Source organism: Misgurnus anguillicaudatus, chromosome 21 (assembly GCF_027580225.2).
Source record: "Misgurnus anguillicaudatus chromosome 21, ASM2758022v2, whole genome shotgun sequence".
Classification (NCBI taxonomy): Eukaryota; Metazoa; Chordata; class Actinopteri; order Cypriniformes; family Cobitidae; genus Misgurnus; species Misgurnus anguillicaudatus.
This window is the reverse complement of record NC_073357.2, coordinates 1,553,106-1,571,050: the sequence shown is the minus strand read 5'-3', so window position 1 is coordinate 1,571,050 and position 17,945 is coordinate 1,553,106. Positions and strand designations below refer to the sequence as shown.

The 17,945-nt window shown below is 37.6% G+C and overlaps 2 protein-coding genes across 4 annotated transcripts in view; one reads left to right on the top strand and one right to left on the bottom strand.

The window, feature by feature from the left end:
- Positions 1-121: 121 nt before the first annotated feature.
- LOC129455840 (E3 ubiquitin/ISG15 ligase TRIM25) lies at positions 122-6,445 on the top strand. 3 transcript variants are annotated; one of them, XM_055220822.2, is made up of 7 exons: positions 122-240; positions 3,078-3,723; positions 4,695-4,790; positions 5,085-5,318; positions 5,412-5,434; positions 5,505-5,650; positions 5,739-6,445. In XM_055220822.2, the coding sequence occupies exons 2-7, from the start codon at positions 3,112-3,114 to the stop codon at positions 5,960-5,962; spliced, it is 1,335 nt and encodes a 444-aa protein (XP_055076797.2). In that variant the 5' UTR covers positions 122-240; positions 3,078-3,111; the 3' UTR covers positions 5,963-6,445. The 3 variants fall into 3 exon arrangements, with proteins under 3 accessions (XP_055076797.2, XP_055076681.2, XP_055076740.2); XM_055220706.2 differs by lacking the exon at positions 122-240 and adding an exon at positions 247-424; XM_055220765.2 differs by lacking the exon at positions 122-240 and adding an exon at positions 1,083-1,308.
- A 2,388-nt stretch (positions 6,446-8,833) lies between these two features.
- Positions 8,834-17,945, bottom strand: part of pea15 (proliferation and apoptosis adaptor protein 15) — a 28,434-nt gene continuing 19,322 nt past the window's right edge. Inside the window, exons 2-4 of the mRNA XM_055167173.2 lie at positions 17,227-17,401; positions 14,573-14,728; positions 8,834-14,438 (exon numbers count right to left, since the gene is read on the bottom strand). Of these exons, the coding sequence (XP_055023148.1) occupies positions 14,374-14,438; positions 14,573-14,728; positions 17,227-17,398 (393 nt within the window). The 5' untranslated portion in view covers positions 17,399-17,401 and the 3' untranslated portion in view covers positions 8,834-14,373. The remainder of the gene's footprint in view (positions 14,439-14,572; positions 14,729-17,226; positions 17,402-17,945) is intronic.

The window sequence follows — 17,945 nt, the reverse complement described above, 5'->3', positions numbered from 1 at the left end:
CTTCCGTATATTATTACATACTCTCGCGGTACCTTGATGTCATATGCTAATCGGTCTGCGCAGTAGCGCATCACCTCATGAAGTCGAGCGTTTCCACTCTGATTCCGTATCCATCAAATCACATGACACTAATCGGCGCTCCTGATTGGTCGACGCAATAAATCACTGCAGCAGATGTAAAAGAGCTTCCGCACAAGAGCTTGATTATCTTTAATCAGTAATACGTTTTCATGATATAAGGTGCGTTCGCTTAACTCGTTTAACAAGCCTATGGTGTGTTAAATATAAAATGTGTGGCATTAATCTTACCGTTAGGTTTGCGGAAGTGCGTCATAGTGCAGTTAATTAATGCGCTTCTTTAAATCGCAAAATCCAAATGATCGATCCATGATCACAGAGGTGCATTTCTGAAGAGTTCTTCCATGTGAGTGCCACATGTATGCGGTTATTAAAATGCTGTTTGTTAAAATGCTGTTTCTTAAAATGAATGTCTTCAAGTGCGTTAAACAGCTGCCAGGGCAACACAGACATTAAAACACATGTATGTACTGTATGTGTGATGAAAGTTAGCAGGTAGGAATTCGGACTTTATAAAACAACAACAAAAAAAGTAAGCTGCGTGCAGGTATAGACTGCCCTGAGATTATACACAACATAGACTTCAGTCAGCGTTGGTTACTGTTTGTTTTAGTTATAACATGTGTTTGTTTGAGTTCAATAAGTTACTGGAACACATGAGAACAGCAGAACAATGTAACGTAACTCATGATGAATAAGGAGTTAAAAGGCCACTAAATTTATTGTGCGCCTCTCATTGTTTTGCTGTTTTGGTTTGCTTGTGAGACATAATCAGAAAGAAAATTACTCATTATTTGTCAGTGTGTGTCTAATTTAGCCCGTGTGTTTTCAATCGTTTGTATGTTAAAACTTTTATTTTGACAGGCAGTCGACACATGCTGCGTTTTGTGTTCCGGATTGTTGCAGCAAATTCTTTTAACAGTGCTGAGAAAATGTTGCGTCTCACGTGACTTTAGTTTACACCTGGCTTTTGCTAGAAACGTTTACATTTAAAGTAAGTTATGAAAAGGAAAAAACAATGTTATTAAAAGGAAAAACGTAAACTATTTATTAGCCGTGACCAATCAGATGCGGAATCCAGGCCGCTAGCCCCCCGCCCACGCATGACGGTTGCTAAGATACACGCTGAGTCAGCAGGCAGCGCCGGTGACATCACACTTGTCACTTTCACTTTTGATTTTCTTACGATAAGAATACACGCGATACTCCGCTTTGACCATTCTGTTAGGGGTAAGTTGTGGTTAATTTACATTCGTTTGATTACGTTACTTGTAAATGCTGTTTATTAAATAATTTATTTGTAAGTTTTAAGTTATTTATCTTTTCCTGCCCTGTAACTGTAACGACAACACTAAATATAACTGACTGAAGTAAGATCATTGTGTATGTCGTTTGTTTGTGGATATGTTTTTGCGGCTTTATTTTTAATTTCGGCATGTTTAAGTGTTGATTTGATTGTGTTACTGTGCCGTTGAGTTAATAATCGACGCCTGTGTTTATAACACATTGTCCTATCATGTGTCGTCGTTATGATTAAATGGAATACCGGTACTTAAAAACCTTTACAGCCACGACTATCAATTAATCAATGTTAACGTTAGGACTGCATAACAATTAATCGAAAGTAATCGTAAAAAATGTGTTTACATATGTGTATTATAATTATGTACGCGTATATATATCTAAGAAGTATTTACATGTGTATATACATTTTTATATTTATATATAATTTATATTATTTATATATATATATATATATATATATATATATATATAAGTCTGAATATTTTATCTATTTAATACAGGCATTCTATTTATTTTTTACATACATGTGTGTGTATTTATATATACATAATTATTAAACACAATATAAACCTATATAGACGTTTCAGCAGTAACAACATAAACAAGCGTCTGTCACGGTCCGCACGTAACTTCCGGTAAACTCCGCTAAGAATAAATAACAACAAAGTACTTTAAACTTAGTTTATTTATATGACAAGCAAAACAACAACACATAGATTACCTACGAAACCAAAACATTTGTTATTTTCGATGAGGCATTTGTTCAAGAGATCAGTTTAGCAACTAGTCAAACCACCGAAGTAGACCAACAAGCTTTACAGCATCAAATAACTAAAACAAAATATACAAAACACACAAACAGGAAAACAGCAAACTTGAGCAAAGAGTCAGAGATGACAAAAGAAATAAAAAACTTAAGAAACATTCTTGGAGATAAAACAAATGATATCCAGTGTAGCAGAAATAACATCAATGTATATTTGAAAGGATCCTTAGGCAACTGAAAATGTCTTAAAACTTCCTATGTGAAAGATTCGACTGACGTTAGATGTTCCGGAAGGACTGATTTCATATTAAAGAACAAATGAGAAAACTGTCTGTTTCTCAATTCCAAGAACGCAAAGAAGGGACTTGCATTCTCGTGGAGATCTATCTTGCAAGGCGACCTCGGAAGAACGAACTCAGAAGGTCGCGAGAACACAGAACGCACTTGTGAAAATTGAGATGTGTGCGATCTTCCTGTTGGTCACCTGACCTCCGCCATTGTTTTGCCGCAATGACTTCTGGTTCGTAAAGCGAGTTCAGCGCGCATCTGCACTCAATGCATCCTCGATATCAAGAACACAGCCGGGTATTTTCATGCATCCTCTGTACTTGCGTTCTTGAGAATTGGAATTGAACTTCGTTAATGATGATGTAGAGCGAGAACATGAGGCCACAAGATTGCTGAAGAACGCATATTGAGAAACAGCCTATGAGATCAGTTTCGGTAACACATAAGACAATCTGTAATTACTGTACTTTTGTTTGTACTCTGATGTTGATCCAACCAGCCACATCCATGTAAAAAAATGTGCTGTAGATATAATGTGCTTAGTGTTATAATGTGATGTATGCAGAAGGTCAACCATACTTCTTAACCATAACCTCAGTCATAACTGGCCATTTTATGTGTTTATGATGTTTCATAACAGAGCTGTCCACATTAACGTGTTTGATCTGCCCATCATGGCAACATCTGGAGGAGACAGCAGCATCCTGGAGGAGGAGCTGACGTGTCCCGTGTGTTTGGACCTTTACCGTGACCCCCACCTGCTGCCTTGTGGCCATAACTTCTGTCTTCCTTGCCTGCGCAGACTCAAAAGCCGATCGGACCACGGCCGGTTGAGATGTCCTGAGTGCAGGCAGAGTCACCGCAGCTCCGCCAGCTGGCAGAAAAATTTTAAACTGGCTAACATCGCCGACAGCTTCCGCCGGCGCCCCCAATCGGACCGCCACAGCCGGAGCGGCCCGCCTCACACCCACGCCGAGGTGCGCTGCGACTACTGCCCAAAGGAGGACGGTGAGAAGGATCCCAAGGCTGTTAAAACCTGCCTAAAATGTGAAGTGTCTATGTGCGCGAAGCACGTTCAGCCTCACCTGGAGCTCCCAGCGTTTCGAGAGCATCCTCTGGTGGAGCCGCTGAAAGATATGAGAAAACGAAAGTGTGTGGAGCATGATGAGATGTTCAAGTACTACTGCGTGGACGAGCGGCTCTTCTTGTGCAATGCCTGCACCATAGAGGGAACTCACAATGGACATATAATCAAAACGTTAAAGAACACCATGAGAGATCTCAAGGTAAGAGTCGGTGTACGACCAGGTCCACATCTCGCTGTCCTTGCATTCAGTTCTTAAAGGTTTTTTTGCTTGATTCACTCATTCATGTCCCTTGTCATTGTTTTCTAAAAACTGTTTTCGTTATTTACAAACTAGTTACCTTGGGGCAGCAGTGGTTGAGTGGTTCATGTAGGTTGTCTATAAATCCTCGGTTCCACCTGACTAACCCTACAGTCACATTAGCTACAAAAGCGACACGCACTCGCTTGATGGGCATTCCTTGGCTAGTTTCTCAAAGCGGTATCGAAAGTCACTTTAGAGGTGTTAAGTTACAAGAACAGTGTTTTTGGATTTAAACGTATTTATTTCTCGATAAAAGTAACAAAATATATGAGGTAAAATGCCAAACTTATCAGATATATACATAAATACGCATTTTCTGCCATCTTGAATTATTTTCTCAGACTCGACCACAGACCTACGTCATGCTGCTTCTTCACTCTGATTGGCAGTCGCTTTCTCGCATCGCTCAGCATTTGCATAAAATAGCCTGCTTGTCTATTTTGGTCCCGCCGTGCTCGCGCAGCGGCGAGCTCGTCGCTTGTAGCTGGCCAACGGCCACTTCCATTGAAAATGAATGGTAGCCTGTCGCTCTGTCTCTGTCGCTTGTAGCTAATGTGACTGGGGGGTAAGTGTCAAGGTGTCCTTGAGCAAGACACCTAACCCCAGCTGCTCCTGACAAGTCTCTTCTCAACTTATGCAGTTGTAATGGTGCGTTCACACCAGATACAAATGAAGCGTTAAGCGCGTCTGAAATTCATGCGCGAATGGGACAAAACTCAAAATGTTAACTCAAAATGTTCAAGTGTCCAACTACGTGCGTATAGCACCATTTATTCGTGTCTGGTGTGAAGAAGAAAAACTTGTAAATAGTGTGTGTTGTTGTTTTTCATCTGTAATCTCTTTATTACTCCTCCTATTGTCTGCTGTAGGTTTGTGTTGACATTCAGATGCACAAGGTGAACAGAAAAATCGTAAAGGTGGAAAAAATCCGTCAGGAACAAAAAGAGATTGAGCGTCAGAACAAGGTAAAGTTCACCATTTAAAAATGGTGTGCTTCTTAATCGGAATCACGCATTTTATCCAGTACAAAAGTGCCTTCTGTAAAATAATGCACATTGGGGAAAGCGGATAAATCTAGTTGGAAAATGAGAGGGTAAGCCTCCCAAAAATGACCCTATGATTTAGGCACCCTCAAATTATTTGAGATACATATGTCCATCATCTATCAGGTATTTTAGAATCTGTCCAATTGAGTCAGAAGGCAATTTTGTTGTGGATAGATTCCTTCAGTAAATGTAGAAACCTCTGTTCTGCTTCAGGCCTATCTGGATGATACAGAGGGGCATCTAGAAGCTTTCCGAGAGACCTCCATTGCGCAGTTGGATGCGTTTCTGTCTTCCATGCGTGATTGCGTTCACACACATGAAGTTGAGCAGGGATCTGGAGTACAACAGAACCTGAGCCGAATCGCTCAAGATCATACTCGCCTGCAGGGGGTTCACTCGGGGCTCGACAGACTTCTACAGGAGAACGATCCTTTTCAGTTCATTAAGGTATCTTTCACCAGCTCGTGTCACGTAAATGACAGTATAATTATTGTATGCATCGCAAGCTAAGGCTTTCTCTTTATTTTGTTTTTATTTTAGGAATATAATTCATCTGAGAAAAGGTACGAGTTTGGATTTCTGCCTGCAGTGCGCGCTGCTTATTTGGTAATAAAATTGTGAATATATTTCTAGGTACCGGAGGCTGTTAAGAACACCTCTGTTCTTCCCCGATGAGCCCACAGTCGACACAGAGCCGCTCTATGAGACCGTTGAAGGGAAGATGACGGAGTTTATCGCTGAATTACGTCTGCAGGCCTCCACTCTCATCAGTACAATCTGTGAGTCTACCCGTCACCTGATCACTAACCGATGTTAACGTGTGTTTGACATGATTAACATTATATATCTTTTGATTCCATATTGAAGGTCATTTTGAGGGAGCAGACGGTGTGGACGAGGATGAGGAAGAAAGCTTTGAGGATGATTACAATGACAGCGGCAGTGAGGTAGACGATGAAGAAGAGATGAGGAGTGAGGAAGAGGAAAACCTCAGCACAGGAGCAGAGACTGCTGATGAAGAGTACACACCCGAGGAAGATGATGATGATGATGAGGTGGAGGAGGAAGATGATGATGAAGACGACGACTAACGGATAATTTGCACTGCTGCCTTCACACTCGTGAGTTGCCAAAGCCCTCACACCTGTGTGTGTTTAAAGTCAGTATTCAGTCTTGCACTGCTAAGACACTTTGGTCAAAAGGTTTGATGTTTTGATGCAAAAAATTAAAGTGAGAATATTAAATATGATCTGTCTAATAATTTATGAGAATGTCCTGTGTTAAACATGAGAGACTTGGAAAAGTAAATTTGGATCCAGTCAGAGCTTGTAATGTCTTTCTAACAATATAAAAAAAGAGCTTTTGCCAGGTTTGTTTAATAGCTCAGGGTTGAAATGTTAAAACGGACGTCACTTTGGGGTGGACTTCAGTTGCACTTTTTTTCTTTTACTTTTGTCAAGATGTAAAATGTATATAATAAACAACTAATGACTATAGTTATTGTATACAATTTTTATAGTCAATTTGCCAGAAAGTGATGTATTGAATAAATAAAGTATGCATCATTTACAGAACTGTTGTTACTGAAACATCAGATATTCACGTAAGTAATGACCGGTCAAAGGTTCGGACACTCTACTTAATCCTGGAAACATGGCTTTCACTCAAATTCTTGACATTAGTTTTATATAAATCATCATCAAATTTAATCTTATAACATGGTGAACATTCACCACTTTCTACATAAACTGGATATATGGGATGAAGAAATACTGTACAGGGGTGTATGTATATTGGGGTAAAAACACAAAGAAACATTAACACATTTTTGATGTTTTGCATTAATATAACTGTATCAGGGCATATACACTCGTTGTTGGTACAGATAGTGTACTAACGTTTTTGGAGACTGATAAATTAATTTTTATTTTTAATAAATTTGTTAATTGGTTTAAAGTTTTTGCAAATGAATAAATAACTGCACGGAGCTACAAAACAAAGCATCAGGACTGATTATAGAAGAATTAAAGACACCTGACCGTTTTACAACAGCTGGGTTTCCAATAAACACATTTTATTCTCATTTTGAAGTGGTCATGTGCAATTAATCGTTTTTCGATTTTTGCAAATTTCAATAGCAAAAAATATGAATCACGTTCCGCAGGACCGATGTATTTAAAAGGCACTTCTGAAGGCACCGCAGTCATTAAGGAGGCCTAATCGTGTTAAATAATCGGGATTAGTATTTTTCCCATAATTGAGCAGCCCTATTTCGAATAAAAATCCCGTAATGTGCAAAAAACAAAGTTTTTACGCTGACTTGAGGTGGTTTGTGAATAAAGCCCGGGATACACTGCACGATTATTGGCTGTCCCAGACGAAAGATTGCCATCATGAAACAATCGTCGCGATTTCTGTGATCGTGGCTTTTCATCGGTGGTCCTAAGTATGAGAGGCTCAAAGACGGCTGTTTTCTAGGTCTTGCGTCCGAAGATAGCCTACAATAGATTTCTGACAGTGTCAGAAAAAATCCTGCAGAGTATTCCGGGCTTTATGCGAAAAAGTGTAAATGTGAATAATGGGAGATGGAAACGCATTTGCAGAATTTATTCTGATGTAGCGAAGATTAAACCCATGTAACGGATTGTCTAGCTGTATCGTCTTCCAATATACCTGTATGGGGCTTGAAATTGTCGTAATGCCCTTACTGCTAATGCATGAACACAGTTGCCAACTCTCGCGAGACAAATACGCTACTGCAGCTTCAAAAACAAGCCCAACATAATATTATTTAGTTTCAGCATTATATATTATTTAATACCAATAAATGAGCCTGCAACATGTTAAACGGAAACCTCTCCAAAAGGATAAACACGTTATTTAGCAAAATCTTCTACACAGGAGATAAAGATAAGAGCATCAATGGGAGCTGTAACATATTTAGCTTAATAAAATACATTTTAACCATATAACTTTATATCTTCTTTTAGTATTAGTAGACTACTTGTTTTATATATTACATATGCATTCATACATTACAAAACATGGTAAAAGTGACATATTTACCTTACAAAAGGTGTCCATCCATTACACTGTCCATCATCTACTCAGCTGTCTCCTCTTAACTATCATAACGTTAGTTTAATTACAGTTTTGAAGAGTTATTAGCTCTCGCGAGCGCGCTGCCTGCGCAGTGAAGGTGACTTTTCTCCAATGAGTGGGAGAAGGGGCGAATCCGGTGGGATATTTTTACGAATTACTCCACAGCACTTACTGTATATTAGCTGTGAGCAGACAGTGTCAATCAATGTATTGGATATTGAGAAAACGCCAACCATAAATGTAAAGAAAACAGATTTTCATAACAAGCAACCTTATTTCTTTAAATAAGCCCAAAAAACCGCAACCCGTGATTTTTTTTAACGCAACTTGCTAAAATAAGAAGCCGAAAGTCGCGTATTATAAGCGGACTTGGCAACTATGTGCATGAATCAAAAATTTGTTTTTGTGTGCACAGCATTCAGTTTGGCAATTACAAGCACTGCTAGTAAATTTATAACTTGCCCAATCGTAACTAAATGCAGTCCCGTCTTCATTTTCGTGTGCCTTGTTTTATTCACTGTTGGTTTCACCTTCATTCGCTTGAACAACTTGATGAAAACGCTTCTAATCTTTATTTTTTGCCAATTTTAAAAAGATACACTTCAGGTTTGGATGGAAACCTAATGACACCTGATAATCATTACTTCAGTGCTATAATAAATGAGTTTAACCCTGATGCAATAAATTGAATGCAATAAATTAGTGTCTAATAATGTTTAAATGTTCTGTGTACTATTTCAAATACTGTAGGCCTTAATGATGTTATATACAGTAGTGTGCATCTCTGTTCAGAACAAAGAGAATAGCCCAAACAAAAACAACTTTAAGTGTGTTAAAAAACAGACTTTCATGCAGCTCAGTAGGTTAGCAAATATATTTTAATATACAATATAATATTTATATATTTAAGCACAATGACAAAATGGCATCATTTCTGTTCAGCCTAATGTACTCTGAGAGAGAAGCCACACTGCATGTAATATTTAACAAACATATTTCCATATTGAGCTTTTATAGCTTTTATTACAACATAAGACAAAGAAAAACAATACTGAAGAAACGCTGACAGGATCAAAGAGGAAAAATAACACACAGAGGTTTTATCAACAGGAACAATCTGCAAAGCAGAATATGTCAAAGTGTAGTTTTAATTAAGAGAAATTCATGTAGTAAAAAAAGAAAGAAAGAACAAGTCAATAAATAAGCACGGTGCTACCCCAACCAATGATGTTTTATTTCTGTTCATTAATTTATCTGTTTGTGTAAATCCAGTTGACATCTATGACTATAAAGAATATAAATCACAAAACAAATCCTTCTGTCTAAAACTAATTTACCCAAATCCAGTTCATCAATGTCACCACACAACTGCCTTTCCAGAAGAACCTACAACACACAACCAACCTGCAGCTCTCTACCTCTACTGTACACAACACACAATGCAAACCCCATTCAATCACAGACTCATGCATGTTTGTGTCACTAAATAAGTTCATTATTAAATGATCTGCCCATTTCTGTGGGAACATCGACTGAACTATAATGTTTAATTTATCATCATATTCCACATGAATATTTCCACATAAATATCTGGATAAGAAAGAACATCTTTTACATATAAACTGATACTGTCCTGGTTATGCATTTTCACTCTAAAACCAACTTTTTAGACCAATCGTATTTTTGGCATTGTGACATTAGGGTCCTAACACGTTAAAAACAACAGTAACCTACTGTAATACGAAGAAATCACATTACTGTAATATAACAAAAATATTTAATTTGCATATTACAGCTGTAAGTTATGGCAGAATTTGTTGCATTTAAAAAATAAATGGTGTCCTTAAAGATGATTTTCCTTACCGCATAATTACAGTAATCGTTTTTCACTGTATTATTTTTGTGGTTAATATATCAGATATCATTAGATTTACTAACACACTGTACTACAATCCATTCAATCTTCACACCAAACCATATTTTAACACCATCATAACTCTTAAGGGCAGTTCACATTATAATGATAACTATAAAAAAGCGGAGTTCAATACAATGAATGGTATCATTTGGGATCACTTTCTGTGCGTTTTTCCAACTGATGAATGATAAATCAAATTTATTTGAATCTAAAGTGCACGCACATTTGAACTGATAGGTGCTGTGGAGAAGCTGAGGTCCATAGCATAAAATTACCTCAGGTGTCTAGCGCTGTTGCAGTGAAATTTACTTCATAATGTTTTATTGTACTACACTGACTATTACACCAAAAGGTAAGATATTAGATTTACACTAACTAGATTCACTGTTTAGAGATACATGAAACACAATGTGTTGAGATCATCTGCTGGTTATAGCTGCTGTAAATGCAACAAAAACAGCATATTTGTAAATTTAATGACGTGAACAATTCCTAACGTTTTTATTAAAGGAAATATGCAGTATTACTTAATGCCATGATTTGCACGAGTAGCATAGTCCGGTGGTGTGGACGCTAATAATGTTATCATTATAGTTAATGTTATATTTATCTTTATAATGCGAACGGCCATTTACAATCTATATTCCCTGTATCAAACATCAATCATGTTTTGTGAGATAATCTTTACGCAAAACTGCCCTCCTCATTGTCACAACCTGAAAAATGAGTGATCTTTAAAGGTTTTCTTGCATTTACGATACAAACGTTTCACAACATGACAAGGCTTTACGAACACGTTCAGAACGGCCATATTTTTACTAAGAGAACAAGCATCTGAAGCATTGAAATGTAAAAAGACAAAGAAATGACATGGAAATTATGATGTTTTCGAAAGTCAATATAAAAAAATTGAGCCTCCTGTCTTACATTACAATGAGCACGTTTAAAATATTAGATGTGTTCCCCGTATCCAGTTAGTAAACATACTTCAATACACCAAAACAACATACAGTTGCATTGAATAAATTAATTCATAATAAAACACGCTCGTATAAATCCACAATATACTTTATATGTACAACTTAAGTACAGAACAAACTTTTAATTCATTACAACTAATTATTCTCACATGGAAATGCGTAGGTCACATTTCACCCCAGAAAACATTTTGCGTAGAAAGTCACGCCTGCTTTACCACACATCTAATGTGATGTCTTTAAACGTCATTCTTACCCCGTGAACCAAAAAATAACACCACTCTTACAACTGTACTTTACAATCTAAGTAGCTTACATGTTGAATAATTCATTTCACATCACATTCGGTTTCTAAGAATTTTACCGTGACGTCAAAAATCCTAAACATGCTTCTGTGCGTTATGCAAAACTTCATTTCGTGTTTTCTCTTGGTGTTGGGGTGAAATGTGACCCAGACATTTCTTGACAGTTTTCATGATATTAATGTTTCGTTTATCTTCAGTTTTCATTAGATCGCAGTGCGTTTCTGCTCGTATTAAACTAAACACTAGAGATTCAGTGTTTCTATTATGCCAATAATGACGAATCTTCAGCATTTTCTTGCTTTTGCAGCATCATCAAGGCTGATATGTTTTTAATACCGTGACATCCAATTTGACAATCAAATGACAGATTATATGTCTTCACACCATTTTGTTTTGGCCGAACACAGAATAGTGTGGAGGATTGCACATAGTGGTTAATAATGACAAAATGTGTCTCCAAGCGAAAGAGGCGACACACATGCATGCACAGTGCCAAATATTCTCTGCATAGAGGAAATATCAAGATATTGTGAAGAAAAAAGTTTCTTATTTTCTTGCAGATGAGAAAATTCATATTAGTATGGGTGAATAAGTATGCCTTATGGCTTCTTGAATGCTCCGGTGGAGGGATTTCAAAAGACCACCCAATGAAATTACTGTAAACGCAAAGCACAGTGCTTAAAACAGCCCCCTAATACAGACAATACTATATGAGCACCTGCTTAAAGAAAAACCACCGTGATACGAGGACATACCAAGCCCTTAGTTTCGGATTTGGGGAAATTGTACGGCAAAACGAGCTATAGGAGTGTTTCGCAATCCTGGTCCTCGAGGACACACTCCCAGAATGTTATTTAACACATCTGATTTCACTCACCAGCTTGTTAGTGAGACATGTTTACCATTTAAGTGTTTTAAATAAAGAGACATTTAAAACTTTCTGGAAGGGGGTACCCGAGGACCAGGATTGGGAAGCACTGAGCTATATATAGAGAGCTGACCTATAGCAGAGGATTCAGGTGCTGAATTCCTGATAAACACAAGATAATAACAAACATAAACAACCATAACATCACTGAACAAATCGACCGAACGTATAAAAAGAAAAGACTGGTGATGGTTTATCTTATGAGAGCGATTTTAAAGAGTTTTGTCCAGGGAGACAAACTATTTCAGGAACATTACCACAGTCACAATGTCACACACAGCAAAAATCACAAGATGATAACTATACACAATCGAGAAACATCAATACAACAACAACATAAAAACAAAACCGCTCTAGAATAAATATAATGTACAATCTGTTTTCAAAGTGAGGGGATCTTTTTTGACTTGTTGTACAGTGTTAAAATAAGTTTCAGAATTCATCATTTACTCAGCCTCACGTCATTTCAAGACACAGAAGTTAAACAGTATATAATGAAAGTGAATAGTGACCTGCGGCCTTGTGTGAAGAACAACATTGATATTAATTCTATAGTAAAGGAGCTTCACAGAAAATATTAGAGTAGTAGTTTGTATGATTTACATCTCCAATCCCCATTCACTTTCACTGATATACTCAAACAGTTTTGCAATGACTTGAGGTTAAGTACCTTTTAATTTTGGGATTTATTTAAAAAGTGGCAACATTAACTTTTAGATGTTGCAAGACCATTTTACTCCTATGATCTCTACATTTAATGTACATCTAAATGTTACAGACTTTCATTTCAAAGTAAGGGATAGAAGTAACGTTGCCCGTCCGCATCTCTTCGTCAATCTAACAAAACATCATTTGGAGTCACAGACGATACAGTAACTGAACGATGCATGCTGCTGTCATGCGCAGTCAAATTTATAAAGTGAAAACAACAGTCTAAGGCTGAGCTATGTGACGCACAGTGATCAAGCACATTTCGAGTTCAAACAGTCATTAATATTCATATTTAGAACCACAGCATGATCCTGCTGCGTTAAAATGCATGACGATGGATGTTTATATCCTTTACTTGCTTATTAAAATACACTTTTACGATAAAGAAACAAAGGTACAAATGAAAAAAAGAAACTATAAAATGATGCACTGTTTGGATCTCTGATATACTTTAACAATCAGAGATGCATACAGATTTTTGGCCATGTAGAGTGCTGTAGATGTACATTTATATGTTTTACCTATTTTAAATATATTTTTTTATTTCAGTCGTAGTTTTGCGTCCCCTCTATAGACTATACACTGAAAACGGCGTCCTGATGTTTCACATAATGGCATTCTGAGACATTGAAATAATTCACAGTTTTAGTTTTAATAAAAAATATATGCCTTCTATTTACTAATGCAAATACTGCATGGAGCTAGAAAGTTAATATAAACATACTTTTTAGCTAATTTTTTCTGTGGATATTTTTGCTATACTGATTTATGGTGTAGGAGGTATCGCCTAATTTTACCCTCGAGACAGACATCTATAACAACCTTCATTTATAATGATATTTGTCTATAACTGATCCTGAATATAATAAACTATCTTTTCTATGATTAGGAAATGCAGAAATATAAAAGCAATATTAATTTATCTACTGTATGTAGGTAATTGCATACCCTGAAATAATGCATTAGATATCTAATGAAGGCAAATATTGGCTTTCTATGTGGCAATCGCACAAATTCAGAGATTAATTCAAAATTCAGACTCTTTTTTTTTTAGTTTATCCTTTTTAAAGGGAATGTACTGACCTCAGGTCTACCCACATTACTAGCTATATAGTCAGTGTGGCTTATGGAGCATCTAAATGCGTTATCTTTACTAGATTCACACCATTTAGCCCTGTGGCACGTGAAGAAACGACAAACTTCTCATCATGTTGGTCTGACCAACTTCTTTAAACCAAATCTCTCTTTCTCTCTCTCTCAAACAAGCGTGAATAAACACAACATTTTCATTCAACACACACACACACACAACATGGACCCCTTCACTTAACAAATTCAACTGTACTTTTGTCTGTTTGTCCATGGCTTCTCTTTCATCCCAATTTTCCATAATTTGTGTGCCTCCGTGGCTTGGGCATGTAGCTGTAAAGCATCTTGGCAATCTGATTGGCTGCTTGGCTTCTGCACTGTGGATGATGGAGTGGGCGCGGCAGTGGGTGTGGTTTAGTGATGACGACGGGCATGATGAAGTGCCAGGGAGCAGAAGACATAAACTTTAACCTCATGCTTTTTTTGGCGGAGGGGCCAGTTTGATAATCTCATCTTCTGATGGCTGGCGAATGATATCTGAAACAGGAGAGTAAGAAGAATATTTTTAAAAGAGAGAATAGCCATTCAGTTGTATTGCATCCAGATAAAACACTTTTTTTCATTCTAGAGATCATAATGAGTCATGTTTTGGATGAGAACCGAATTCGTACCCTTGTATTTCTTGGCCGAAGGGATGCGTGTAAGTTTGGTGTCAATCTCATCGTCTTCAGAGATCTTCAGCACGGTCGTGCGGTACTCAATGACCCGGGTCAGGAGGTCAGGTCGCCTTGAGATCTCAAAGATGTGCTCGATGTAAGTTAAGTCATCTGCGTGACACACAGTCACATAAACGACAAGAATTAGAAGAGTAAAGACTGTCATGGGTGTACAACTATTTTGAACGATAAACAGGTTAGTTCAGCTAACAATGCAAATCCACTTTTTCCATACCGATCCAATTTTGATACCCTTAATTGAGTATCGGCCGATCCGGATCTGATCCTAGTTTTTCTGCATTTAATTCACCTCTACTCCAGTGAATCAACTTCACCACGCCATTTAGTTTTTGTGATCTTAAATATCTTCATATTTGCATTTGTTTTTTGCATAAAGCTGTCGAATACATTAGGAAGACTTTGAATATAGTGTTTAAAAATGTTTATGGTGCTTTTATAATAGTCTGACATTTCTATAGCATGACAGTAGTAACGCACATTATCAGTTTTGGATCGGCCTCATTAGTCCGATACCTGATCCAGCAAAAAAGGTCCGGATTGGCCCAATTTCCGATCCCAAGTATTGGATCGGCCCACCCCTAATACAAACCCATGTAATTTTCAAAAATTGATACACTGATTAAATAAAAAAATTCTTTTGCAGTACAAATAATCACGCCTGGTGTAAATTTCTTAATTTTTTAATTGCTGAACATATGTGACCAGTGTGAAAAGGCCTTAAAAGATTGTTCCACTGTCATAAAAAATCCCAATATTTACTCACCCCCATGTCATACAAGATGTTTATGTTTAGTCGAGTAGAATTTAAGTTTTTTGAGGAAAACATTATAGGTTTTTTCTCCATATAGTGGAGTTTAGTAGCCTGGCTCCGCCCTCCGTCGTGCTTCCGCTTAATTTTCATTTCGCTTCAGCAGTACGTCTGGGATTGCTCTGTAGAGTTTCGTTTTCTCCTGCAAAAATCTGCAGGACCAATCAGCAAACAGATGGGGGTGGCTAAGAACGATGACGTTTAGGTCGTGCGTCAGTTTGAGTTGTAGTTCAGTAATGGCAGCGGAGAAAGACGTGAGAAAAGCTATTCGCTCCGTTGGTGCAAAACTGCCGAATATACAGAAGTTAAAGCCGGAGCAAGAACCAGGTTTGCTAAGTTTTGTTTGTTTGATTATTCTGACTTGTTGTTTCCAGACGGTTTCGGTGCATGATATACGTCACGACCACACGTTAGCGATTGGCTTTGGCAGATCCTGAGTGACTCTGGGCAGATCCAATAGTTTTAAACTTCAGCAATGGACCCTCCTTAACGGAAGTAACGCTTTGCAATGGAGAGTGGCCAGACTCTCTGTACAAATGAAATGAATGTACGAGAGTCTGGTTGGACCAGGCTAGGAGTTTAGTGGATCTCAACAGTTTACAGTTTCAACGTTAAGGGCTCCAAACAAGTCCAACCAAGACATAAGGGTCCTATCCAGCAAAACCATTGTCATGTTCACCCCAAAAAAATATATATGTATTTTTTTTAACCACAACTTGCACTAGCCATGTGATTTGCCTAGGGATGGGACGGTATGAATATTTCATATCATAATTATAGTTGAGAAAAGTTATCACGGTTATCAATATTATCATGGTTTTGTTAAAATGAGATGGACTTGTTCAAAAAGAACTGATGCACACAATGAAAACATTTTTTTTTTTAAAAAGGTTTATTTTTAAAAATCTAAATTTAATATTTCATGTCCCTGAAATTATTTCTGTGGTAAAAAAAATGGTCTAAAAAGTTTAATGAATACAATACATTATCCCTTAAATGCCTTCTTGTGCAAAAAACTATGTTGCATGTGCGCGCCTGCGTCAAACTGATTGTGGCTGGACAGGATTTACCGCAAGTTTTTAAAATCACGGCAATCAAACACGGTTGTGATAATTAAATTTTAAACGATAATACTAATTGTCAGGACATTTTATTGTGGTTAATCGTGAAATCGATAATCGTCCCATCCCTAGATTCGCCAGTGCGACCTTACATATAACGTGATCATGTGGAGGAAAGGTCACACGTGTTACGTATGTGAAACGCACACTTGTGGACCATTTTAAACAATAAACTCAAACAAAGACATTAATTAATGTCATTCCACATTTAACAACGTCAGAACGCACCTCTTTCTCCATACTTGTAAACACTAGAGCGGTAGTTTCACATACGCCATGCGTGACCTCTCGACGTGATTATGTAATACGTCACGCTGGGGCATCACACAGCTAGTGCAAGACAAGAAGTTGTGGCCTAAAAGTACATATTTTTTATTTTTGGTGAAAATGCTGATGGTTTCGCTAAACAAGACCCCCATTGCCTCAGTTGGGATCGTTCAGAGCCCCTTGAAGCTGCACTGAAACTGTTGAGGTACACTATATGGAGAAAAATCATGGAATGCCTTCCTCAAAAAAACGTAACTTCCTCTGGACTGAACAAAGAAAACTGTAAACATCTTGGATGACATGGGGGTGATCAAATTAATCCTTTAACATGAAAACTTTTTTTGATTTTTATCACGTAACCTCAGGTTTAGGATTCTCTTTCTCTCTCTCACCTTGTGTCAGTTTGTCATTCTTCTCCAGGTAGGTGAACCAGTCTCTGGAGGAGGTGATGGAGTTGCTCTGATCTTCAGAGATGTCCTCCTTACAGGCTGATTTCAGCTGCTCCAGGTCTTCATTAGTGATGTTGTCAGACAGGTCACTCAACAGTGAGCTGTACTCCGACATATTCTGAAGAAACAGACAGAAACAAACAAACAGATGAGTACAAACGCATGACTTTAGATCTGCTGATTCTTCCTGAATCTCACTCATAGAATGAAAGTGTGAGACACCTCAATGTACTAGAACCCAAAAATTGTATTTGGTGAATTTTTTCTTTAATGGTCCTGGGTGAAATAAGAACAATTTTTAATGGATTCCTATGAGTCAAATGACTTTTTCTGCCCTCTAGTGAAGCTCAGCTACAACCAAAAGGGAAGCTTTTCACCTTTCCAGAAATTTCTGTCTTGTATTTTGACAACACGATGGTACCGATGATAACAAAGACGTGGTATGATATACAGCTAGTGCCACACGGTCACTCTGTAATGACACATTTAGTGTGACAGTAAACAAATGAATGGAAACGCATTTGCAGTTTTCAGCCCACACATGGACAGAGGTCTGAGGAAACCGAGTCGGTTCCGGAGCCAAGATGGACGCCTCTGTTATTTTACAATGTGGTATTTGTGCAGCGTGGCAGGCAGTTTAACAGTGCAAACATTCAACATTC

Bases quoted from the DNA above. Each gene is read 5' to 3' on its own strand.
- LOC129455840 (XM_055220822.2), top strand. From the start codon at position 3,112: ATGGCAACATCTGGAGGAGACAGCAGCATCCTGGAGGAGGAGCTGACG. The intron at 5,319-5,411 runs GTATCTTTCACC...TTTTTATTTTAG, and splicing joins ATCCTTTTCAGTTCATTAAG to GAATATAATTCATCTGAGAA. The intron at 5,651-5,738 runs GTGAGTCTACCC...TCCATATTGAAG, and splicing joins CACTCTCATCAGTACAATCT to GTCATTTTGAGGGAGCAGAC.